This window comes from Corvus moneduloides, chromosome 8 (assembly GCF_009650955.1).
Source record: "Corvus moneduloides isolate bCorMon1 chromosome 8, bCorMon1.pri, whole genome shotgun sequence".
NCBI classification, from domain to species: Eukaryota; Metazoa; Chordata; class Aves; order Passeriformes; family Corvidae; genus Corvus; species Corvus moneduloides.
In genome coordinates, this window is record NC_045483.1 from 24,726,017 (window position 1) to 24,753,037 (window position 27,021).

At 40.2% G+C, this 27,021-nt stretch overlaps 1 protein-coding gene across 4 annotated transcripts; it reads left to right on the plus strand.

Moving 5' to 3' along the window:
- Nucleotides 1-5,010: 5,010 nt before the first annotated feature.
- Nucleotides 5,011-26,190, plus strand: ANXA11 (annexin A11). Of its 4 annotated transcripts, none has more exons than XM_032116086.1 (15): nucleotides 5,011-5,151; nucleotides 14,135-14,192; nucleotides 15,310-15,422; nucleotides 16,563-16,916; nucleotides 17,467-17,554; nucleotides 17,934-18,028; nucleotides 18,476-18,589; nucleotides 18,800-18,890; nucleotides 19,007-19,086; nucleotides 19,257-19,313; nucleotides 20,200-20,293; nucleotides 20,990-21,085; nucleotides 23,657-23,715; nucleotides 24,277-24,399; nucleotides 25,438-26,190. In XM_032116086.1, exons 2-15 carry the CDS (start codon nucleotides 14,144-14,146, stop codon nucleotides 25,495-25,497), a joined length of 1,473 nt encoding a protein of 490 aa, XP_031971977.1. In that variant the 5' UTR covers nucleotides 5,011-5,151; nucleotides 14,135-14,143; the 3' UTR covers nucleotides 25,498-26,190. The 4 variants fall into 4 exon arrangements, 3 of the variants coding, with proteins under 3 accessions (XP_031971977.1, XP_031971978.1, XP_031971976.1); XM_032116087.1 differs by lacking the exon at nucleotides 5,011-5,151 and adding an exon at nucleotides 5,168-5,192; XR_004241511.1 differs by lacking the exon at nucleotides 5,011-5,151 and adding an exon at nucleotides 22,573-22,592.
- The last annotated feature ends 831 nt before the right edge of the window (nucleotides 26,191-27,021 follow it).

Genomic DNA, 27,021 nt, shown 5'->3' on the forward strand with positions numbered 1-27,021 from the left:
GCAAACAGTTCAGAATGGTATTACAAATTGCCACAGCTGACACATAGGGATAAATGACTCATCCAGAACGCATTCAGATGGAGTTCCCAGTCAACCAACTGAATTGCATTCAGCAGTACTTAAAAATACTAGCAGATATTTATCTATTTCTCCATACTGGGAGCTTAAACTCTGCAGGTGTAGGTGAAGTGTGTGCGTGCCAGGGCCAGCTCAGTCTGCATCTGTGAGTTCCTTTTCCTGTTGGCTAACTCTGTTACTTAGAATTAAATGTTGATTGGGGTTCAGAATTCAATTTTACACAAGATACAACCCAAAGCAGAAAATCTAGACAAATGGTAGAAGATCTGATCTGTAAAGGGGTGAACTAGTGACTTCTGTGAGTGTGTGTGGCAAAGTGTCAGCCCACCAAAGTCAGCTGGCCTGACACAGATCTGTCCAATTGTAACGCTTCAAGAGTTTAATGAGAAGTTTCTGTCAATACAAAATAGCAACTAAAGCACTTCCATCTGTTACTCCTTGATGAAGATGTTTATTTCAAGGCTATATTCTGCTGCAAGTGAAGGGTAATGGTTTACATACAAATGCATGCTCAACACACCATTTAATTTGAATGCCTTTAGTAACAATGGAAGATGCTCAGATTGACAGCCTCACAGATTAAAGCTCACAGCATGGTGGTTTGGGGGGAAAATGCAAGATACACACAAGAAAATTATTTACAAAAATCTCTTAATGCTAAAGACCTACCCAGGTCTAAGGCAGATAGCCTTTGATAACATAGTTTTTACAGTCCATCACAAGTTCTGACCCAGTTATGAAATGGCTGTAGTGTCGCCTTCCTCAGCATACAGCAAGTCAAGCCATAGGCTGTATTACCTTTATTCCAGACTGGTGGTAGTGCAGACATTAAACACTGCAGTCTCCTATTGCAACACAAATGCACAGGGGAAATGGAGCTGGACTGCAGAAGTCAGTTTAGCTAAGCCTGCCTCTGAGCAATGGATTTTAAGCAGTAAAATTTTCTCAGGAGTGTAACACAGACTGAGGATAATGCTGTTACTATCAAATGCTTGTTATCTTCAAGTCTAATATGCTGGTGGGTAAAAAGAACCTGTGGAGGAACAAGTTGGGGAAATCCAAATACATGATATTGTCTTGCAGGGATCTGTTTTAACTGGTTTAACTTGTTGTTTTCTGGTTTAACTGAAGGCCCAGTTATGAAGAAGGGAAACAGGTGCATAGAAGAGTTGTAAGCTGATGGAGTTAGAAACCACATGCAAAAAAAAGTAAGTATAAAACCTACAAAATGCTCAGGAGCAGTAAAACACCAAGGAGGGAAGATAAATGTCTCTTGTGGCTAAAGCAGAGTGAAAGCATTCAGGCAAATGTCTTTCTAAAATCTCTATCAACCAAAAGAACGGTAAAAAAGTGAACTACAACCCAGCATGACTGTGAGAGAACTCCCTTTCTCACAAGAGAGTTTAACAAATTATCTATATCAGTTCCTTAGGGCTCAAAATGAATGTAATCTGTATGTATATGTATCTTCAGAGATCTGAACCTGATCAAGTTCATGCAGGAAACCTCTGGGGTAACCTGGACCATTTGGGTTCCAGGCTAGAACTCCCACAAATGTACCACACACTGACTGGTACTCGAGGTTCCTAGACTATCTGAAAGACTGCGTGACAATACTTGCAGATTTTATTTTATGTTTTCTTTAGTACTTTCTGCTTACTTTTACTGTGTTAATACTCAGGTTTTTTCTTTTTGAGTTTTCAACAATGGAATATTTTAGTGCTAGAAATGAAATGCTGTAAAATGAATATGGAAAAATGAAGAAGACAATACCTGTGAAATCAGGAGTGTGGATGTTTTGTTGTACTAGTTTTCCCCACACAGTACTGGTTGGTGTGTTATAATGGCACAAATCTACTTGGAAAACTACAAGGCTGGAGCTTGTAACCTTGGAAGGGTCACTAGGAAAATGCAGTGCTTGCAGGAAATGCTGCTGCGATTTTTGTGGGTTGTCCCACAAAGGCTTCTCTGTTTCAATTGGATCAGTATTGGGACAGTGTCAGAAAGCAGTATGACTATGCTTGAGATGACAGGCAAACTCTCACCTATGCCAACACCAAGGATTCTAGGCCTCATTTCTACTTCATTTCTGACTGTGGCATCACTGTCTGTATGCATTTGGTTTGAAATGCCAGTACAGTGACAGTTTTTTATATGAGTAAAAGTAAACCTCTGTTCAGTTGCATAGTACATGCTGCTTGGGCATTCTACCCTTAGAATTAAATATTAAAACCCAAGAGTCTGAGAAATAAAAAGACATTAAAACATGATGGTAGGCTTCTTGGAACTTTAAGTGGATGCTGACAAGTACATGTGCTGCCCGTAGCAGGTTTTGCAGGAAAACGGTTTTGCTCTAGCCAGAGGTCCCAAAAAGCATGGGCTCAGAGGTTATCATTCCTGTGGAAAAATTTCCAGAAACAAAATATGTTAAGCAAATGTCTCAGTCTCTGACTGTCTGAAAATGGCAGGCAGTGAGGTTTCCATACAATGATTTCTTTGTCAGAAGAATATTCCATATACTGCCATAGCTAGTCCAGTTTTCTGTTTATGAATGCAGTATCAAAGGTGTGAGACTTCCAGTCACTGAGCCTGGATAAATAGAGGGATTCATACAAGTGAGCCAAATCTAGACCTTGGTTAAACCCATGGAAGATTTCAATTGACTTCAAAGTGAGCACAACCTGGTCTGGAATGAATACCAGGCTGGTTGCAGCAGTATAAGCTTCCTCATACACCCCTTCCAGTCTAGGCATTGATACTCAAAGGACTTTTCTATATGAAAAAAATATCAGTACTGAATCTGTAGAAACATGAGTTCGTTATTTTTCAAATCCTGCTGGAAGAAGAAATAATGCTTTGTAGAAGTCCCTGTGTCCCCATCTGATGGGAGTAGCAGTTCCTCTGAATGGCTCCTACCTTTTTCAGTCAAAGTTACTCTGGTCAACAGAGCTCTTGTGTTAGAGCTAATGTGGCCCCTTTGGGCCAACACAGTTGAGAGGGGTTTAGCTCCCAAGAGAAGCAATACCAGCAGACTGAGAGGAGAAAGATCCCTGGCCTTCTTTCCTCATGAGCTACTCTGGGCACATCTTCATTTCTCCATCTGCCTGTGTAGTGAACGTCAGGCTACACTCTGCATCAGAACCTGTGTTGATGTTTAGCTTTGCCTATTAGTCAGAAACATCTTTATCAGTGAAGTTTAAGATAATCTGGGTATAAATTTATAATTTGTGCTAAACCACAATAAGCTAATGTGGTGGTTTTGACCGAGATGAGTTTATCTTCTTCACAGTGGCTAATGGGGGGCTATGTTTTGGATTTGTGCTGAACACAGCAGTGATAATACAGAGATGTTTTTGTTATTGCTGAGCAGGGCTTGCACAGAGCCGACGCCCTTCTGCTTCTCACCCAACCAGAGAGGAGACTGGCGGTGCACAAAAAGTTGGGCAGGGACACAGCCAGGACAGCAGACCCCAAGGGATATTCCAGACCATATGACATTGTCCTCAGTATATGAAAGCAGGGGGGATATTTGGAGTGAAGGCATTTAACTTTCCAAGTAATGTGTGATGGAGTCTTGTCCTCCTGGAGATGGCTGAACACCTGCCTACCCATGGGAAGTGGAGAATTAATTCCTTGTATTTCTTTGTGTGTGTGCATGGCTTTTGCTTTTTCCATTAGACTGTCTGTATCTCAGCCCCTGAGTTTTTTGGCTTTTATCCTCCTCATTGTCTCCTTGATCTTGCTGGCCAGGGAGTAAGAGAGGCTGTGTGGGGCTTGGCTGCTGGCTGGGGTTAAACCACCACAGCCATTCTTATATTCAAATATACCTATTCACTGCTTTGGACTACTTTAAATGTAGCTTTACCCATGAGTGCAGCCTTGGCCTCTGCAGTGCCAATTAAAATTTTGATGATGGAAGGGAAAAAATTGGTAATTTCTTTTCTTTAGTTCAATCACAGCTGTTGTATCTCAATGATTGGCCATTGTGGTATGTGAAAGTTGTATGGAGGAGAAAAACCCAGCTCCTCCACTGAAAGCTGTTGCTGGTTGAACAGGATGCTTTAAGAAGCGTGTACACATCTATCCAAATCAGTTTCATTCTAAATGAAATTGCCTGTTACAAAGCATACATATTAGGGAAGCAAGTGTTGGAAAGGAGGTTCTGGACTCTGTTCACAAACTTCCCAGCTGCAAAGTCAAGCTCATTCCCCATCCAAGTTGTATAATGCTGTGATTCAGTTAGATAATGCTGTGTTTGCTATTTTGATTAGTGTCTTGGCAAATGAAATTTAATTGGAAAATGCTAGCCCTTTTTATTTTTCTTCTATTTTTATTGTCTTGGTTTGTCTCTCTAAATGCTTCCATGTGAGCAACTTCACTCATCTTTAAAGAATGTGTGTAGGGAAAAAAAGATGTTTACTGAAGACTTTAGCTATTACTGCTTGTTACTAGAAAAGGTCAACATGAACAATCTCCTTCCTCTCGATTTTTTGTGGATTTTTACTTGAGGAGAAGTATGTTAGATACCGAATGCGGGTTTCTGTACCACCTTGTCTGGAAAACATGTTTTCTAAAATTTCGTGGTGAGACCTAACTCACCTGGTGGGAACAGTCAGGGGTTTCAGATTTAAATCCAATGTTGTGCTGAATGCTTACAACCTTGACTTGAACCGTAGCTTCCCGTATTTGGTTTTGCCGTGCCCACGTCACCCGGTCCCTCAGGCGACGCCGTGCCCTTGGGGGATGCCCAGGCTGCCCCCGTGACGGATGGAGTTACCTTTTTCCCCGTGTGTATTGTTTTTTATAAAATGGGCCTCTCGCTGAAGCCGCCTCTTGGCCAAGCCTGTTGTGCGGTTTCCATCCGCTGCCGGCCGGCCCCGCCCCGGGCCCGCCGCACCCGGCGGGTTTTGCACCGCTTGGCCCCGGCCCTCCCTCGCACTGAGGCCGCGGCAGGGCGGGCGGAGTGAGCCGGGACAGCAGCGGCTCCTCCTCCTGCCGCTCCCCGGCACCGCCCCGCAGCGCCGGCGAGCACCTGGGACAGGCGGCAGCCGCAGCGGCTCCACAGGACCCGTGGTAGGCGCAACCCCAGCGGCGGGACGGGCCGGGGACGAGAGGTCAGGGCCACCCGCTGCGGAGGGGCCGGGCCGGGCGGTCCCGCGGGGCTGGGTGCCGGGCCCGTGGCCCCGCGGGGACGGGGACCCTGGGGCGGCAGGAGCCGGGGCGCCCGCGGGGTGACAGGCAGCGGCTCAAGGGCTGGCGGAGGGGAGGTCGGGGCCTGCGGCAGCTCCGCGCTTGGGAGGAAGAAACGCCTGTTTCCTGGGGAAATGTGGTTTTAGGGGAGAGGGCATGTTTTGCTGTTGTAGTTGCAATTGGGTCCTTTGCCTGTGCCCGTAGTTTATAATTTTGATGTGTACAGTTATCAGGAGAAAGCAGCCTAAAATGGTAGGCTGGCCATTACGCAGTGCTTTTTTTTTTTTCCCCGCCCGAAGGCTCCTTTCTCTAAACTGCTGGTAGTATACTTTACTTTTTCTTATACCATATCTACTTCAAATGTCTTTAGACTTTAAGACACCTAAGTGTCTTTAAGTGTCTTCAAGTCACTTTAGTTGTCTTAAAACCAGAACTTATGAAACTCTTGCTGTGCTGTAGCTATATGTGTGACAGAAAACAGCACAAACATTTCCCTATTCAGAAAAGCAGTTCCTTCCTGCCCCCATCTTGTTTCTGGGCAGTAAAGGAGTACTTTTTTGGAATATATTTTTCTTTTTAATATATTTATATTAGTTCCTGGAAGCTTCTTCCTGTTAAGGAGGAATAGTCCAGAGATAACATTCTGAAGGGAGTGGCAGAAGCAAAGGAAGGCAGCTCAGCCTAGAACGGAGACAGATGCACTGGGGCAGAAAGTGTGGAGGTGAAGGTGTGGAGAGAAAACAGACTGCCGAGAGAGAAGAAAAGTGCTGGTGCAGTGTGTTTTGATGAAGGAGCTGATTACGAGAGTTATGCACCTGAAAGCCCAGCTGCTGTAGGAGCTGGGAGGTTCCTTCCCTGAAACCTCCCCCAGCACGCAGTTATTTTCTGTGGAGTGAGTCAGTGCTTTACTGGAACGTCCATGGTAACGTCAGAAACAATACAAAACCAGTGTGGAGTGTATGGCTGCTGTAAAGCTTGAGTGTATAAATGCTTTCCCAACAACTTGGCTATTTCTGTAATTTCCTGGTTTTTGAGTTGCTCTAAGAGTCATGTGGATCACTCTCCTCCCACTGATGCAGCAGATAACTTGCACTAAGCATTGCTTACATGTTTGCCTGTGGCCCTGTACCCGCTGCATTTCTACTGAGTGCCTAATGATTTTATGTCAACAATATTTACGATATTATGTTCCTTTGTCTTGCCTGACCTTAGTATAAGGTCAGAGGCCAAAATGTCTGTCTGTACTTAAAATTTCTGGAGTAGCCATCACATTCATTCACATACTTTGTCACTTCTTTAGCTTATTATTTGTAGTTCCCAGAAGTTTTGAGTTGCTAGACTGAAAACTCCGTGAAATGTCAAAAGTCACAAAAGATGTCACAACAGATATAACAAAACCAGCAGTGGGATGGAGATATTTCATGGGGGTATTTATATAGTGAAAATTGTAAAGGCATAATGTTAGATAACAACTTAAAATACATAACCTGATCTGCTATAAAAAGCTCAGCTAAGTAGTCTGTCTGATTTGGAGGTTATAGGAGATGCTGTTTCCTAGATCTCTAGCAAGTTTTGGAAAATGGAGCTTCCAGAGGGTCTCTTCAATAACACTGCATTAATCAGAGCCATGATAGAGCTGACCTAATTCTAGTTCTGTGATAGCGATGTAGGCAGAAAAAGAAAAGATGCTGTAGTTAAAGCAGAGATATAATTGAAAACACCAGATGGTTTAATTGTGACTACAGAATTAGCAGGGCTTTTGAACAAATTGAAATTTTCACTTATTTTTAGCCAAGGCTTCATGTAATAATTCATATAAACTTCTCTATCAGCTTCAAATTGTGGTTGGAGGCTTCCGTTACATTAAATATACAACTGAGTAATGGCAGTAATGGCATTTCTTTTGTTTATTTCATACATTTATGTTTACTCCCTTGAACCATGTTTCTTATTGCATATATTTTAAAAGTGTGTTATGTAAACTATTGGAAATAAGGACAGAGACTTGTCAGCTTTAGGTAATGCATTTCATTTTGAGTTTATCTTGAAGGTAGCAAAAGACTTTTTTAAAAAAAGGCAAGGTAAAGGCTGCATGTTTTACCCCTCAGTGAGAGCACTTAGATCTATTTGAAACTTGAGTTGTCACGCACTGATGTTAAGGTTGTCCCTTTGCTTTTGCCAGTTTATTTGAAAGCAGGTGTGTTTGATGCAAATGCTGAATTTCCTTCAGGCCGTTCCCCAAGCTAGGAAGAATGTAAAAAGTAGATAAGCAAACCAAAGGACAACAATTAGTATTTACTGTGTATTGCTTCTATTGTTGCTCTGTGTTTGTTTCAGGTTTTGTCAGTGCTCACTAGAAAATCTTGGTAAGAGGTTAGATCCTGGATGGGGTAAAACTGGAATCAGTTATGGTCAGAGTTGGGACTCAGTGGTGTCCTTCTAAGAGACAATTCTATCACGTGCTTGTGATGACCAGGCAGCCAATCCTGCCTGTGCTTGGCGTCTAGTTTTTTGTTCGTGTGTGTGAAATTGTATCCATACTATTCAGCTGTCACAGATGCTGAGTGTGGACCAGTGCCAGTTGTTAGATTGTGGCAACTGAATAAAACAAACACAACCCTGCACTGGCCCGGTACCTGGCTGTTCCCTGTACAGTGCCGAATGTCACTGTGCTGTCTGATCGATAGCAATGTTCTTGTCTAAGATCTCCAAAGAAAGGGAAACGAGTTCTTCCCAGATGTTGTCTCTTTTTTTTCCTTATGTGTTGTCTGAGAGAGAATATACTGTCTTACTCAGTAAGGGAGGGTTAAAAGTTTTTTGGAATTTTTGTTTTGGTAGGTTTGTTTTGGTTTTTTTTTTCTTTTACTGCAAAGTGTGGGTGGTGAGGGTTTTTTTGAGGGAACTGAGAAAGTGTTCACCAGAAGGAGAAGTGGGCTTTCAGTTTGGGCTTTTAGATCTGAACTTCTGGCAGGCTTAAAAACTGTCAAATACAACAGTCCTATATTAAAGATTCAGATGAGTTCTAATGCTTCTGAGGTCTCTTGCTTGTGCTAAACTTTACTATAGCCGTATAGTCAACGTGTATGTGAAGTGATACTCACTATAATTAATTCCTGCATCCCAAAGACCTCTGGTTTGGGTATAAAAGCATGTCTGATTTTGAACTTTGGCCTAGCGAGTTGCTCTAAATTAGGTGCTTAAGTTGCCTGAAGTAGACAGGGTGAATATCCCTTTTATTATTGCTAGAGATAACTTTAAGCTTGGGAATTCGTACTCCTTCCGTAAACAGCGTACTTATCTATAGTCCAAATAACTGGTTATTGGCTATGCTTGGCAGTGTTTTAAAAATACTTGGTTTTCTATTATTCATAGGAGAATAAATGTATTTTACAAATGTTAGGATTTAGGGGGAAAAATACTTACTTTTCAGTAGTGAGCTTTAAGGACTAAAGCTTGCTGATCTCAAGTGCAGACTAGATTTGAAGGCTCTAGTCTTGCTTTCTTTTCCCATTCCTTGTTTATGGTTGTTTTGAAATACCTGTTTTTCTACTAGACTACTCTAAATTGGTCCTTTAATAATTCTGTTCCTGGAAAGAGTTAATCAGCTGAAAGTCACTTACTCTTTATAGCCCGGACTGAATGAATTGAAGGTGTGTCCATTTGCTCACTGAGGGGTAGTAATCATCCCAGTGTTGCTGGACAGCTGAATGTGTAAGCCTTCCCTGTCCAGAAAATATGAAAGCCATCACCTTTAAGAAAAAGTTGATGTATTTGCACCTCTTGTTCATCTGGGGAGTCCCAAGGCTGTTTTGTTGCAGTGTAGGGTATGTCCCAAAGGAGTTTAGCTAAGGTCCCATGTAGCTCCTGCCAGTGTGCTTGACTTTGGGAGCTGTCACTTGAACAGCTTGGTGTCATTTGGCTTCCTCTGCAGCCCAAACAGCTGCAGACCTGATGGAAACTTTTTGTCGTGCTTTTGTTCCTGCTGCTTCTGCCTTTGCAGTGGGGCCACTCCCTGGCTCTGCGCTTCAGGCTCGGGCACAGCAACCAATTAAAAACTGCTGGTGTGAAATGAACACTCAGATTTTTTTTTTTAGTAACTATCTTAGTGTACTGAATATTATTATTACACTATTGCTTTAGTTCATGGAGTAATTGGTATTTTCCTAGTCTGACTTGCACTAATGATGTAAAAATTTATTCTTTCATGGCGGAATTTAAAATAGAGGAGTATAAATCCCTGGGGCATTAGTCAGTTAAGAACATAGTTCAGACTATTTATAGTATTATTTGTTTTGCAACAAATGATTTTCTATAACAAGTTATGAGTTTGAAATAGAACAACCTCATTCCATTACTTCTTCAAACATCTCATAAACTTGATTTGGTTTTTTTCTTGCTTGTTTTGTTGTTTGGAAGGTGTCCATCTGTATTGTCATAAATGTTTTGACACTATGTATTTTATATATTTGAAAGAGGATATTGAAGGAGTGTGCTACAAAAGGAAGCACTTGGATCAGGGCAGAGTGGGGATCCAAACTGAAACTGACCTCTTGGAATTAACTCAGGCTTTTTTGCTGCACATAGATCTTGAAAGCCTGTTCAGCCCAACTAAATTCTTTGGATCTTGTTGCCCCGAGTATATATGTAAGGCTTCTGTCACTGGAAAAGTTCCATGAATGTTCTTAGTAATATTTTTACAGCTTGGTTGTGGCTTATTTGGGTGTGTCCTCCAATTCAGGTTTTCTTTGTTGGACGTAGTGTCTCTCTTTAGTTCTATTTTATTTTGACTAAAGCTTGCAAGTGCTACCTTTCTTGCTCTTCCCCCTCTCAACCCCCCCTGCCCCTTGCCCCAGCAGGTCAAAAAGTGCTAGATTATTTTCTGTAATAAAAAAGATTATGATATTGAATTAGAAGGATCATCAAAACTGACAGAGCTCCTGAGTTGTAATACTAGCAAGCATTCAAATGGATAGTTTTTAAAAAAACTCCTATTTGAGTTTGTTTCTGTTCCACCATCTATTGACAGCTGGGAGTTGGTTTGGGTTTTTTGTTAAGGAAACTTTTTTTTGTAGGAAATGGATGACGTGTTAGTCTTTAAATACACATTGTTGGATGAAGTCCAGTAAAGGTTTGTAAGGGTGAACAATGAGCGATAAGATCTGTGTAAAAGAGGTTTCCTGAGTTGTGGGTAGCGTGAACTCAGCCCTGTTGGAAGAGGAACCCATTCTACTAAATTAGTTTTATTCATAGTGAAAGGCAGGCTAGACAGGAGTCACATACACAGAAGACTTAATGAAAAACCAAAATTGCAGGACTTTTAATCTGTCAGGATGAAAAATATTACAACTGGTACAGGAGAGAACAACCTGTATGCTGCAGTGCGTGAGTCAAATCTTGCTCAGGCTGGTAAAATAGCAGTTAGCTAGCTCAATGTTGACTGTGGTTTGTCCTTGTCTTGGAAAAACACAGTGGTGGATGCCTCAGCTCATATCTGATGAAAAACGACAGCATATTGTAAGGTGATAAATTCTGTTCTGCTGGTTTCACAATCAGGGATCAGTCTCAGAGCAGGTACTGTAATTTATAGCTTCAGGCTGCTTTGTCTACTATATCCTGGTAATTAACCTTGTCGAGGAGTCAAGTCAAGGGTTTAACTTTACTAGGTGTTCCCTGTGAAATGGGCATAGTTAAACAAATTATTTTGAACAAATAAAGGGTATAGTGTTTCATCCTTTTTTGTCCTCAAATTATTATACCATGGCATAGCTGGAGCCTGAAGAGCAGCCACTAAATAAATTCCAGAAATGGGTGTGAATGCAGTGACTGAGCTTAATTGCTACTGCACCTTAAAACAGAAGTTTTCTGGCAGCCTTGGAGTTTTCTTGTTTATTTCTGCTATCATTATGTAATTTGAATTTTTGTTATAAAATTCTCGAGTTGTAGTCCTGTTCTTTCGTGCTGTATCTTCCAGAAGCGTATTTTCAAGATTCCTGTTGAAAGTCTATCACCGATTCAATCTTTTATGAGCAGGTCTGTTCCCTCTTAGCTTTGCCAAGCAGCAGGAAAATGCTCAAGAGCCTGAATGGTTCATAGTGTGCAGTGTGAAGCACGATAGTGATGTTCACCGTGGGAGTAAAACCTAAGGTCTTTATTTAGAGTTCTGAGGTGGACCTCTAGGACTGAACACTGGGAATGGGGAGAGGACTTTGACAGTATTTGGTCTGTATTTTATTCAAGGCACTCCCTCTTTCCGTGTGTGGTTTGGTTGTTTGGATTTTTCCCTCATCTTATGTTCTACATTTTTTATGACTGAGCAAACAGAGACTTCGCTGTTCCTGTGTGCTCCCATGCAATATTTGAATAGCAGGGTGGGTTTCCATATCTTCTGTTCCCTCGCCTGTGTCACCTGTTTGTTGTCAGCAGGCAAGTGCTGCTCATCAGGAACAATTTTAGTAAAATATTGTGGATGTAGCAGGAGAAAGTGTGGAAGATAAGATTAGAAGATGAAATGCAGGCAGGGCTGAGGGAATGGTTGGGAAAGTTAACTTTTTCTGTTAATATTTTTGAAGTTAGAGAACTTGCCAACAGAGGCTCAAACGAGCTACAGAAAAGATAGTGATCAGGGAGGTTTCTGAACTGGAGAAGTTGGTGTATTTGCAGATCTAGTTTGCCTGGAATCAAACCAGTCTGGGAAAATTTCCCCTTGGAAAAGCCCTGGATAAATACAGTGTTCAAAAGAAGCAAGTGGAACATTTTTACAAAGAAAGTAACATTTTTTTAAGATTGCTGAAGTTAGCTGTTTTTTCTCAACCTCAGCTTTCATTGCCAAAACGCTCTTCTAATCTTGGGGTTTTTTCTAATTTGAAATGAATGTTCTATATGGGATTAAAAGCAAGAAAACAACCTTGCTAAGAAAAACAAGACATACCCCATTGTTTCTCACCTTCTATGACAAAAAAAAAAGTACAAGGCAAAAAGCCTAAAGTTTTATTGAAAAGGCATCTTATAATTTTTTTGAGTACCCTGTCTTTATTGTATTTACATGTGAAGCTAAAAAATAAATAAAAATATAATTATAGTTGTACCTGAAGAAATAATACTAATTTCGGTGTTGTAATAATTTGTATATAAAAATGTACACATTGACATTATGCATGCTGAGACTCTAGATTGTGGGGGTTCTTTGCTTGGTTTTTGAGTGACATGGTAACAATTGTTCTTTTTTATTTTTCCATTCTTTATTATGTAAAGCCCGTTTCTAAATTAGAGAGGCTCTGAAGTGTGCCAGGCTGCCTTCTGTTGAGTTTTTTTAATGTTCTTTTTTTGTTTGCTGGCCTCTCTGCACTTCCATGCTCTCGTACCTGCCCGGAGCTGACAGCGTAGGCAGGGGCTGTGCGTCCCGGCCTGGAGCCCGGCGCCTCCCTCTGGCAATTGTGTGGCCAAGCGCCAGCAGGGAGGAAGCTGCCTGCTCGTTTTTCCAGCAGCAGAGAGGGGATAAGTGTTTCGCTTTTTGTGCTTGCCTCGTGGATTTGGGGTCAGTCTTTGCATGGGTAACAGCAGTGATTGCTTTTCTGGTGCTGAGAAGCTGCATTCACTTTTTTATTGATTCTGTTAGACACTGCATACTGGAGCAGAAGTAAGGTAGGGTTATAACTTTTGGTGTGCTCTGTTCATTGCAGTTTGTGTTAGTTCATTTCTCTCTCTTTAAATTTAAATGAGTATGTGCAACATGAAGTCCAAACAGTTTTTAAGTAAATTGAAGATTTCCTAATTGTATTTCCTTCTAAAAAAAGATCCAAAACCACAAAAAAGGTGTTTCTCCATTTCACTGTTGCTGTTCAATAGAGCCATGCAAACCAGAAAGGGAAGTTAATGTGATCATGCAAAATGAAAACAATATCACAAGAACAGCACCCCTGCCAACTCAAACCAAATCCAAAACAAAATTCCACAGCTGAAACCCAAAACACAGCAATACATGCCAGATGCAAAAGGTGGTGCTGTAGGGGAAAGAGGGGGGGGAAAAAAAGGGATAATTTACACAGCAGTTCTAAAAATAGACTGGGACTTGTCATTAAAAATAACCTTCAAAAAGTGAACACTCATTATGGATATTTTCTTCATAGTTACTTTTACCATTCTTCCTGGTAGTTGTTCTGTTTAAAATAAGGCCTTTATATTCTGTAAGCCTGTTTTCATTTTGTCCTTCATTTAGCTGTTCTTCTGTTTTGACCTCTGCTTTTGCTTTGGACAGCTAATGACTTTGTGCACTTCTGTGCTGACAGAGGCACTATCCATTTTGAGAGATCCAATTTGTTCTAGTGATCTTATCCTACCAGTAAACCCCTTCATATTTTATGGCAATGCCGTAAGCATATATCCCTTCTGCATCTTACTCTGACCTTGCACTTCTGCAGATGTTTGCATTTCGGTGCCTTCTAACAACTTCTTGTGGTTACTCGCTTGAAGACATAGCTTCTTTGTCAGATGATTTTCTACTCTTGATTGATAAGGCAGTTCTGTATAGGCTGGAAACTTCTGGAGATTTTAATAGTGCAATAAAGGAAGCATGTTCAAGTCATACATCCCTAACAACATAATAGACAAAGTAAGCAGTAAGTAGCAACTGGAACAAATAAGAAAAATAGTGTGAGAGCTAAGCAGTAGCAGTGTCAGTCATCTGAACATATTTATTAGTCCAGCAAAAGGAAATGGGAAGAGGTTTCTAAGGGAAGAGCTGGGACAAAGTGTGCAGGTTATGTCTAAATTTTGGTAACTGACTACTGCATACATGTTGCCTCTTAGTGTTATGTGGTGTAATGAGTGAAGTATTACAGAAAATAACTGTATCACACACACTTTTCAGATCTTTGCAATGAGTTACCCGGGCTATCCCCCAGCGGGTGGATATCCACCAGCCCCAGGTAAGTTGTTCAGATGAAGTAAACATTAAATACAGTGGTGTATTTATCTGGAGTGGGGAGGTGGCATGGATGAAGAACAAGACTGCAGGGTGTTTCCTTGACCCACCAAAGCTTTCTGTACTCTCTTGTTAAGTCCTGTTTTATCTGGGCTGGGGATTCTCATTTGTCTAATATGTGTGCTCTGCCATGTGCTCATATAGTAAGATCCAGTTTCATTCATCTCAAAGCACAGAGCATTAGGAGATGGTCTTAATTTGACCAAATTAAGATGGTCTTAATATTGACAAAATCCAATAAATGACAAGGATCAGTGTCTGGTCGATACTGAGTCGTCAAGGTGAGTGGTGAGACAAATGAGCATGGGAAAAAATCATTCATACAGCTTAAAACTGTATTCCCTAAAGAAATAGGAAATTATCCTTAATTCACTATTCTTAGGCAGGTGCTTGCATACAGAAGGGAGAGAGCTGTTAAAAAAGGTAGCAATTATAATAATACAAAGCTGATGGCATCCTCAACCACTGCTTGGTTATCAAGCAGAATTTCGGTTGTTAGTACTGTTGAAAGGTAGAAAGAAAGGACTGGAGTCATGTGGGTATGGTGAACTGTGGAATTGGGCAAGCTAACTCAGGAAGGTGTACAGTAAGAAGCCCAGCTAGCTAGGAGGATAAAGCCTGTTTCTCAGCAAAGTATTCTGGGTTAAGTTAGACCATACTGCTGTGTGCAGACAAGTTTTATGACTTGGGTGTCTGTGAATGTACTGTCGTGCTCTGTGGACATCTCTCAGATTGGCAGAGTAAGTGGAATTAATAATATCTTCCTACTGGAATACCCAGACAACTTTGTACTTTACGTGCTCTCAAGTCAAGGTATGGTGTTAACAGTCTTGAGTGCTAACCTTCAAACAGGTTTAGAATTGTTTTAAGTGAGAACTTACAGATTCAGTGGTAACTAACATGATTAGAAATATCCTGTGAGATTTCTCAATAGTTGCACTGCTACCCTGCACCTCTTCAGTTGATTTTCCTGGTAGTGTTGAAAATTACATTAGAAATTTAAGCAGTAAGAACTAAAAAAGCATAGTTTCTCATTTCAGTGCATCTGTGTTTGATTTCAGGTAGCAATCCTTGGGGTGGGGCTGCCTATCCACCTTCAAATCCACCTCCAATTGGTCTGGAAAATGTGGCTGGCTATGCCAACCAGTTCAATCCCAACCACATGGCTGGAATGGTGAGTTTGCTTTCATTTAATGTGTTTCACTTTGGTGTCCTCAAGTACAAAACTGTGTTTCTGGCATTGTCACCAAGAGGTTCATCACTTGAATTCTGTGCCTTTATGTCTAATCTGTTTAGGTGTTGAGCATTCAATATTGCCTATTGAAGAAAATGGTTGCTGCAAGATATTTCTTATTTTAGGAAAACAGAGCACTAGTTAAATGTTGTTAACAGTCTAACTTCAAAAGTCGTGGACATAAAACTAATAGAACATGGCATTTGCTGTGTAGAGGAATAGGGAACTACTAACACACCGTATCCACTCTTAATATATTCACATGGGCAAACACAGTCTGGATTTTGCCTATTACCTGGATTTTGACCAATCAGAGTAAGGAAAACCGCTGTGTAATTAGAGGTATCAGTGATTCGTCCTTGAAAAGAATATGGGATCAACAGTCTCTTACAAACACTGATGTTTAACAGATGGAGGTAAAAACCTTTTACATTGACTGAAGAAAATGTAGACATTTCCAATGTGATTTTTTTTCGTAGAGCAGAAGCAAGTGACACTTCTGACAACTTTAGTCTTCAGAAATCTGTTATACTGCATAACGAATACAGTTTGTAGGAAGATATTTGCATTTTAGATGTCTTTCTGAGGCAGTGATTAAATGAAGTGATTTGGCAGCCAGCAGGCAAATTGAGCAACAAACTATCTAGGGTGCACATAGCAATATCCACAGCAACTAGTTTTTGATAATGCTGCAATCATCAAATGTCACTTCTGGTTTCTCTCTAGAAGAGCGTTTCAGTGGTAAGATTTTGATGTGAAGTATCTTCACTGCAGTTTCTGCAGAGGTCTTTCCAAATGTAGTTGTAAACTCCTAACACATCATAAAAGCCAAAGGTTGCTTAGAGTAAAGTCTTTGCACCCAGGTGCACCCTTGTGTTCACACAAGGCAGCCATGGACAAAGAAGGGGTTATTTGGTGTAAAGTTTTAGGCATATTTTTCCATCCTGCTTGCTATCTTTTGCAGATAAAGTGCTATCTATCTGTGTTGGTGGGGAGGGAGGTTGTATTGTATTAAACATGTTACTGAAACTCAGCTGTTTGTACCCCTTCCTGTCTCTTGCTTTATTGTTGTCATTGCAGGCATCCAACCTGGCAGGGACCTTTGGAGGAACAAATATACCACAAGGCATGTATCCTTCCACACCTGGGGGTTTTCCACCAGTTCCTCCAGGTGGCTTTGGGCAACCTCCGCCAGGACAACAGCCCTCGTACGGAGGGTATGCTCCACCTGGAGGAAATCCACCATCCGGAATGTCGCCTTACCCAGCATACATGGGTGGCCCTGTGCCAGGCCAGCAGCCTATGAACCATCCAGGACCTCCAGCAACTCACCCAGGGCAGCAGCCCATGCCAAATTTTCCACCAGGTCCAGCTGTGAACCCATCTATGCCCTCTTACTCAGGAACTACAGGGCCTGCAGTCACTCCTGTAAGAGTAAGAGCATTCACTGCTTTTCTTTTAAGATGTGACTGTATATACGTTCCTCTACGTTTTCTTTGTGTGTATAACTGTAAACCAATCATAAAATTGAAAAGAAAGTTATAAAAAGAAGTTTGAGTGAAGGAGAGAGATGGAACGTTTTCAAATGCAACCAGTATAGGCTCATATGTCTTGAAACAATTTACGTTTTATCATGGTATCCAAGAAAAAAGATTCGACATGAATTCAGATTGATGAATCTTGCCTTTCCTAACTTTATCAAGTATTGCCAGTTGTATATACAGTATCATCGAACCTTAATTAATTGGAAAGCAGATTTAATGTCAGCAAACCTTCTTGATCTTGCATTTTCTTGTAATTTGTGTCTAGAAGTTAACAAATTGCTTAAGGCAGGGTTGGTTTGAGTTTTCTCTCTTATTTTTCTAACAAAAAGAAAACTGGTAACAGTGATCATCTTTCCTAAGAGTAAACCACAGTATTTTACTGTTTAACACTAATGTGCTGTTAACACTAATGCTATTTAACACTATTGATCTCATTTTAGCATGGAAACCGAGGTACAATCACTGATGCACCAGGTTTTGACCCTCTGAAGGATGCCGAAGTCTTAAGGAAGGCCATGAAGGGATTAGGTGAGCAGTCTGAGGATTTACATTTCAGTTAAAAGTAGAATTGCGTCTCAATTCAGCATGGATCTTTTCCTATTGCTATGTGTGTAGTGAGTGGGATAATTCACATGCGATTGTCCTTGGTTATCAGAAGTATTACTGGGAGTTCATGTAGCCATAAACAACATCATGAGTTTGGTTTAGGTTTTCTTTGTGTTCTTACTGTGTTTGTGCTTGGGAGTAGAGCTCAAAGTTCTGTGGTTGTATGCAAGAATAGATACTGTAGATGAATTCAAGGCACACATGTCCTTCTGCTGGGGTTAAAACAGGATGAAATAGAGACAGAGAACTGAATCCTCACATGAGGTGATGCTCATTCTGTGGTGTCTGTGTGCGTGTACAGGAACTGATGAGCAGGCGATTATCGATTGTCTTGGAAGTCGTTCAAACAAGCAGCGGCAGCAGATAATCCTGTCCTTCAAAACAGCTTATGGAAAGGTAAATACCTTGTGAGAACAGAAGGAAGAAGAAATAAGAGCCTACATCCCTTCAGTGGAAGTCAGAAGACTTAGTGGTGGGAAGAAAAGATTGCAAGGTGCTTTAGGGGGAAGATGGTTGTTAAGTTACAGGCAGTTGAGAGTTGTTCTACTTTTTACCTACACTTGTCTTCTTCATGCAGTGTTGCAGATGAAGCATGTAAGCAGTTTCTCTGCTAAATGGTTACTTTGACTCTTTGATCTGTGCAGTCTATTTAATTGGACCTTAATGACCTCAATGTACACATTCCATTATACTGGTTTTAGTGTTAAGTGGAATAGCTTTACTTTGAAAATACATTACTGGTGTTTATGCATAAAGAATTCTAAGTAAAATGCATGTTTTTGGTGCTTGCTTTTGTCAGGTTTGGTCTTTATGCATTTTTTCCTTGTTTTTGCTTCTCATTAGGATTTGATCAAGGATCTCAAGTCTGAGCTGTCAGGTAACTTTGAGAGGACAATCTTGGCAATGATGAAGACACCTGTCATGTTTGATGCTTACGAAATCAAGGAAGCTATAAAGGTTTGTGTAGAAGATAGAAATTTATAAGATAGAGGAAATGGTTGAGCTGATAAAACATTTGGTTGCCGTTTAAAAGTTTGGGATTACTTGCCTTGACTTCATATACAAGGTTATATTCTGAATTTTTTCCTATATAATTTGATTATATTTCTTTTATACTAGGTTGTAGAAATAATAATCTGAAATCTGTTTTTCCTGTGTGTGTTTTAGGGTGTTGGCACAGATGAAAATTGTCTCATTGAAATCTTAGCTTCCCGCAGTAATGAGCATATTCAAGAACTCAACAGGGTCTATAAAGCAGGTTTGATTTGTTCCATCAAAATTTTCTTTCTTTTCTTACTTAATCACTGACTGATAGTATGAATTTAGGAAATGAGCGGGGTTGTATGATGATTCATGACTGTGTTTCTTTTCCAGAATTTAAGAAAACTCTGGAGGAAGCAATAAAAAGTGACACGTCTGGACACTTTCAGAGGCTTTTAATTTCACTTGCTCAGGTACTTGCCTGCTGGGATTTTAGAATTTGTTTGTTGTGTGTTTGTGGGTGGTGTGGATTTTCTGTTGCTGTTGTTTGTTTTGGTTGTTGGTTTTTTTTTTTTTTTACTTTTAGAAAAAGCAGCCCATCAAAGCTCATCAGTAACACTTCTGGATCTTCTAATTCTTTCAGGGAAACAGAGATGAAAGTACAAATGTTGACATGTCCGTTGTCCAAAGAGATGTGCAGGTCAGTAGAAATGCTTCATAATTTCTGAGTATAGTCAACTTAATACACGGAAATTTGACTGTGTGGATTCTTCTTACTGTTAGTTTTGGACACCTTGTGACTTCTGATGCAGTGCTTATGTTTCAGTGGATGGAAGTGATGTGAAAAGCTGTGGCAGCATTAGAGCCATGTAGGTGCAATACAGAGATGAAGCTCTTGGGAGTACAGTCCGCAGGATATTTTACCTCTCATTCTGTCAGGTCTTTGGCTTTTGCAAGTGTTGGATTGTGCTGCTTACTAAGGAAATTGTCCAAAGAGATATGAGGTGATACGTGTGTGGATTAAATTTTAATCTATTCAACACCTGCATTAGCCTTTGCGTGTTGTTTAAGGAAGTCTGGATTTTTGCAGCAAATAATGCACTTGGACTTTGTAATGCTTGCCCCATTTCTTTTTCTATATGTTCCATTTCACCACATAGCAAAGGGAAAAAAACCCTGCATTGTTTTAGCATACTAGTGTCATTTAAATAGTAATGTAATTTACTTTCTACATAGTGTGCCTTAGCCAAAACACAAGAACATCCCAGAAAACACTTAAAAGTGTAGGAAAAAAGCTAAGTGCAAGGACTGTTAGGAAGAACAATTTTCAGGTACTTTTTGAACAATATCCCTTCCTTTAGTAATCTGGAGCTCTTGTGTTTGAGCACTTAAGCATATGCAAGCAATCCATGCTATAGGAAGGTTAGAACTCGTTGCTATTTATTGCTTGTTCCTGTTTTGCAGTAGTACATAGGCTAAGAAATAAGTATAGAAGGAGGAGAGGCTGTAAGGATGGAAATCTGTAGCAGTTGTTCAGCCTGACTAGTTTTCTGAGTAATGAAGTGTGAATTCCCTTCTGTGTTCAGGAGTTGTATGCAGCTGGAGAGAACCGTCTAGGAACTGATGAATCCAAATTCAATGCCATTCTGTGTGCAAGAAGCAGGGCCCACCTTAGAGCAGGTAAGGTGTCCTACATAAACAGTAACTTGATTCTGTGTATGAAATACACAGCACTGCTCAGTGCCTGAATTTCCTCCATCTGTAAAATGAACCCAATGAGATATGAAAAGCAGGATGAATTCTGCTGAGGAAAAGTCACCTTTCTTAAATATCAGAGCAGGTGGAGGTCATACTTGTTCAAATGATCCTCTCATTAAAGAATTGAAAAACTAGAATTGTTTCAGTCTTGCATACTTGTGTGTGTAAGACACTTTGCAGTCCTTCCCTTTTTACTTGCTAGTGTAAGGCTACATCAGTCTGTCATGGTGGAAATGTTTCAGTAAATACATAGAACTTTTACAATGTGCTATTGGGATGTGAAGTACTTATGTGGAGGAAAGGGGTGTGTATGAGAACCTGAATATTTTCTTCCTAATTTTTTAGAGACCCAAAGCTTTCCTAAAAAAGTTGCCACTCTTTCTCTTACAGTGCTTTCTTGGTCTAGCCCTTTAACGAAAAGGACAGATCTAGCTAGAAGGAGCATGATAACATGCAAATGGTTGATAACACAGTATTAGTACTTGAGGTGTTAAAACTTGTGTGAGTACACTGTAGTATCCAGCTGAGAAGTGCCATTGAAACGAAGCCATCCAGCATGTTCTAGTGCCACCTCTTTTTACTGAGCTGACTCCTGAAATGTTTCTTTTCCATTAACAGTCTTCAGTGAGTACCAGAGGATGTGTAACCGGGACATTGAGAAAAGCATATGTCGTGAAATGTCTGGAGACCTGGAAAGGGGCATGCTGGCAGTAGGTATGTGCCACCTTAGCAAGTTCCTGCTATTCTGCTACAGCTGCCTCAGATGGCATCTGTGACTTCAGCTAAGGACGTTCTTATTAGTACTAATTCCAGTTTTCTGCTTTTTATGTTGACGCTTTCTGTGAAGTCATTTGTGAATAGTAAAGTGGGGCACTTAATTAATCTCAAAATGACAGATAAAGTTTTTTTATTTCAGGCTTCTGCAGAATTTAAATTTCACATGTTAAAATGAGGGGAGAATTATTGACTATAATTGGCACTGTTTTAAGAAGTGAAGAGAACTTGTACCAACTGCGCTGAGTCAGTGAGAATGGAATGTTTGGGACAATTTTGGAAATCCAGCAAAATACAGGCATTAACCCTCTAATTAGTTACCTCTAACTTTATTTACTAAAAAGACAACTTAAATTTGACTGCAAAGGGGTTATTTTTTCCACATTTCCTGTGGGTACAATTTTGTTAAATCTTTGTTTCTAATTGCCCCCAGTACTTCTGAGCAGTGAAAACTCTTACCTCCAGTCACTTCAGAAGCAGTCATTCGTTTCCATGAGGTTGGGTCGAGGCGTCAAGTTGCTGTGCAGTAGTTCTATTTAAAGTGCTTTATTATACATGTAATTGTGAACCACTTTCCTGTCTTTTGTCTTTACATCTTCATTTCTTTTTCTGTTTATTACTGTAAATATACTGCAGTATCTAGAGCTCCTGCTTTAAAAGTGATGTTGTTTGGTTTTGAATATGGTAGTGATGTAACCAAAAAACCCTTCAACCACCCACACACACAAAACCCAAAAAACTCCTACCAAAATAGGAAAAATGAACTTTGCATCACTTGGAAATGAGATAGGAGAGGCTATTTGGTTCAACAGATTTTTTTCATTGAAGTTTGTAACAAAATCTTGCTAAATGAAAATCAATTTTAAAAGCTTCATTTTTTCATGCCTGTCTTGTGCATATGGGAGCTACGTAACTACTGTTCTTTTTCTACTTTGCCACATTGTCACTATACTGATCTTTTAATGACCAAAACTGGATCTAGCTCATTTTATGTGATTCATTTGCAGACCTTTTCCAGGATTCAAACTTTGTCCCCTCAGAAAGTATTGTTAGAAAACCTAGCTTAGGGAAAAGATATATTTCCCAGTGTTTGTAGAAAAAGATTGCCTTGGTAAAGAAACTGCTCAGAGTTTAGAACCCTCTTGACTTCATGGAGCTTTGTGGTGACTAGACAGGTCTCCATGTAGATCCAGATTCACAACTGAGACTATAGCTTGCAAACAAGTCAGTAGCCTTTTGAGCAGGGCTTGTCATTAATATTCACTGAATAACTCCCTTTATGAAATGGATTCTGTGGGGTTTTTTATTTATATGTATATACACATATCTGTATCAGTCAGTGATGTTAACATCATTTGTTCTGTGAACCTTATTTGCGGGAAAAAGGGTTTTCTAATTGAAAATATTTAATTTTGCTTTCTTTAAAGCTTTCTGGATTGTACAACTGGTAACTTACAACATCTTTAAACATCGTACAATGCTAGTGTGTTGTGTTAGCTAAATACAGTGATACAGAAACATGCATTTCATTTTGTCATTTGTTTTTGAATAGTACTGTACATACCATTGACAGTTGTGTGGTGAACTGCTCTCTCTCATCTACATTTTCCTACTCAGAAAAGTACTTCTTCCTATACAGAATGTGTGTTGCTATGAAAAATGTATCTAGGTTTACACCTTTGGTTCTGTGTGATTGATTTTGATACCCTACTGTGCTATTAAATGTCAAGTGTGGTCTGTTTTCTCTGTAGTTTGCCACAGTTTGCATGATTGTTTACTTGTAAACAACATTGCATCAATATATAGATTTTAATTCTGATCAGTGATGGAGGATTCTCTCATTATCCTGATTAACATGACAGTAATTTGATTTAGAGTTTGCTCTTTCAGATTTCTGATGAACTGTGCTAATTAAATATTACATCCAGTCATTACTAAATGAGCATGTTAAAAATTTTTCAGGAGTCTTGATGAATTCTGTGGCTAAAATAAGACTTTAAAGTAAGGGTTGTGATGACTCGGCCTTAAGAAGAAACACCTAAGATTCTCTGCTATCATAGGTGGTTTCTCAATTTGTACTAGCTCAGGATTTGAATTTGTCACACCTTGTAGATGCATGGCCTAAAACTTTAGAATTAAGAAGCTAGGAGCACCACTACCTGTGTGTTCCTTCGAGTCTTCTGCCCCCTCCCCATCCCCTCTTTTCCCTTCATAAACAAGAGTGTGGTCATTAGAATTCAAAGGTTCATTATGGCTGCTTCACACTAGATGGTTTCTAGTGACAGAAATGTTTGCTGTGAGCCATGCAGTGTAGGTTCTTTAACTGTATTGCAGCTACTGTTTGGATTAAAAATAATTTCAGTGGCTAATGGAAGGAGTGGAAGCTGCATTGTATCAAGTGTATGTTTATGTAAAATTAAAGCATGTGACTATGTAGGATAAACTCAAAAAATTGCTGAGTTCTGGCTGAGGAGGAATGCCTGATTTCTGTAATACTGTTTCTTTTTGCAGTTAAGTGTCTCAAGAACACACCAGCTTTTTTTGCAGAGAGATTACAGAAAGCAATGAAGGTAGGTGTCTGTGACAAGTTACATAAACTTAGAGTGTGGGGTTTTTTCAAATGCCTGTACAGCTCTTGGGAAGGAACTGTTCAGCTGAAGGGATTACATTTTTCAGTGGTCAGATGACTAACAGGATGCAGTTATTATTATGAAAGGCTGGAAAAATCCAGCTAATTTGATCCAACTTAACAGGAGAATGAGTACAACCATACATAAACCAAACATCTTCACTTGGTGAAACACAAATACACTTAAAACTCACTGAAATTGATACTTTTAAAGTAGGCAATTCTGGCAGAAATGAATAAGTAGGCCATTAAATTCACCAGACTGTCCTGACCCCCCGTACCTCTGTCAATCCCCCTCTTTTTTTTTTTTTTTTTGAGCTGTTCTTGTGCAGAGATTAGTGTCCTACCACTAAATTCAATTTATTAAAGCATGATAGGCCAAATTCTGTTCAAGCTTATTGAAGTCAGGGGGGGTTATGCTAGTAAACAGGCATTTTATTTTTTTACTAGTGCTGTATCATACACTTTTCAATACATTATACTGCTGTTTTGTTTGTTCCAGGGAGCAGGAACAAAGGACAGGACTCTGATCCGGATCATGGTATCGCGCAGCGAGGTTGACCTGCTGGACATACGTGCAGAGTACAAGCGGATGTATGGCAGATCTCTCTACCAGGATATCACTGTAAGCCTTGGAGACCTTACCTTCCCTGCCATGACACCCTTTATGCTGGCAGAACACTGATCCTTGTGCTGAACAGCTGTTACCTGCACTGAGTGTGGCTGGCTGTGTTGGGTTGCTGCATTTGCCAGGAGCGTGGAGGGCCAGAGGATTGACAGCACTTGGGTGTGTGTGGGGGCTAGATGAGCTAGAGATGGGGAGGAAGCTAACAGGCAAGGAAGGAAAGGGAAATTGGTCTAGAGGAGTTTCAGAGACCCCTCTATTGCAAACTCCTTATGTGATCTTGTGGGAACCACTCAGTCCTCCAGTTGAGTAACAGTGGTGCTCTACTTCATCTCTGTATTGGAAGAATACAAAGCTTCTAAAAATCTTCTGAAGGATTGCCTCCTCTTTCTCTTGAAAGTACAAGATTTTGTAAATACTCTAAACTTCAGATTCTTTAGCAGTTGATCCACCCTCCTACTGCTATAGAGCTGTAGCAACAGTCAAGAGGATGCCTGGCTGATGGTAGGGTAATAAGAGGAGGAGGAGAGTGAGTGGTGCCATTTTTATTTACCTTATAATGAGGGTGTCAAACCTGTTAAGCCCCTGTTTATTCCTTCTGCTGATGCTGAGGGGCTGTAACTTGGTGGTGTTTGGAAAGAATCCTGTAGAGGTTCTGAAGGATTGCATGTGGCAAATGTTTCTTCTACAGTAGTTGCATGCCCTGTAACCATCAGTGTATGAGTAGAAGGCAGTGAGATGTTGGTGGAAAAGCTCTGTATCGCTTCCTCCCCCACGTTCCTCTTTTGATCTGGCATTCACATTTACCATTCAGAAGCAGAACAGGCCTACCTATTCAATGGACTAAACCTGGTCAAAACTTGACTTCAGTAAATATGGGGTGTGCATGTGCACAGTTAGGCGTATATAAACTCTGCTGCTTATTTCTGTAAAAGTAGAGGCAAAAATGTCTCTGGAAAGAAAGTTCTTAGTTCTTCAGCTGTGGTTTCATCTCTTGTGGTTGTTCTTCAACTTTTCTTTTTCTGGGTTGCTTTTCAGGGTGATACTTCAGGAGACTACCGGAAAATCCTGCTCAAGTTGTGTGGTGGAAATGACTAAATGGAGCACTGAGCTTTTCTTAAAAAAGCTGCTATTTTCATGTACTTGCTGCAAAGTACCTTTTTTTCTCCATAAGTAAATATGTAATGACCTGTTTCTTCTAAAGCAATTGCATTTAAAAAGATAATATTGCATATATCTTCAGTTCAAAAGTAGTACGTAATAAATGCCAACCCTCTCCCCCCAAAATACCAAGCTTATGTGCCATCTGCTCAGGATTCTGTATAGCACCCTCAGCAATCCATGAATGACAGGTCATTATTTCTTTTCTGCTTCTATCATGCTGAAATAATGTTTGTTTTATGAAACAGAAATCACAGTTGTATGATTTAAGGTGTTATTTTGTATAAACACTGAGTGCCATTTTAATGCAAGTTTTATATATATATTGTATACAGAGTTGGTTTCAGGCTAGCCCACTTCATGATGTGTGGAGATAGCAGCTTCGAGGTTTTGTGTCTAGTTAAGACTGTTTTAAAGAAGTTTTGTCAAGTTCTGTTTTCTTTCCTTGATTCTTTTCAAGGAAGATGTGTTCCACATTTCATTCTTGCTAAGGCAAACTGTCACAAGGCAGTAGTGATGTTGACAGTAGTAAAGAGTCTGTCATTAATGTTTAAAGGTTTTGGATTGTGCCTTAAATGTATGTATGTAAGAAGAGATTATGAAATTAAAGCTAAGTCTTTGCAGACTGCTTTTTGGTGTTCATTTTGATGTATGTGAGTGGTGACTCAGTTTCTGTAACTCAGTTTTTCCACAGAAGTTTTCTTCCACAGGATTATTCAGAAATTGTTGTATTGTTAAGAGTTGGGGAGTCATGTGCTGTTGATGAGCAATTGTCTGTACATTGTCAGCAATTGTGCTGACAATGAGCAATTGTCTGGCATGGATGACATCTCTTCAGCTTGTTGTTCTCAAAATAAAAACACGTAAAGGTAAAAACTACAAAGCAGGGGAAAGGTTTTCTAACTATGTCAGTGAAAATAGGCTGCTTGTTAATCAAGTACGTGCAAACTCCCCTAACTTGACACACATGTAAGCGTGCTCCCTCTGTTGTGTAAGGGTCAGGCAGTCCTTTTTCCTAGAAGTTGTATTGCTGTTTGTCTTGAAAGAAAAAGGCAGTGTCCTGGATTTAATTCTGAATTGCGTTGTCAGCATGGCAAGGGAGAGGAATATAAAGATTATAGAATATGGTAGCCGTGTGTCCAAATGATGGATTCTGACTGGCACTTGAGACAGGACTCCCATTTTGGTCACTGGCAGCAGCGTGTCCTGTGTCCAAAGATAGACCATACACTCACTTCTGTTGGACAATCTGAGCATGAGAGGAATTTGCAGCTGGAAGTGTATCTTCATTGGCTGAAACCAATAGCAGCAAGAGTTCACTTCTTTGCAAGGGAAGGAGGAAGGTTCTAAGTTAAGGGAAGTTTGTTACTGTGCTTTAATCCTGCAGACCACCTGATCTTTTTTTCTTACAATACTTTATTTGAAAGGCAGTTTTGATACAGTAGGGCTGCTGAAAGATTT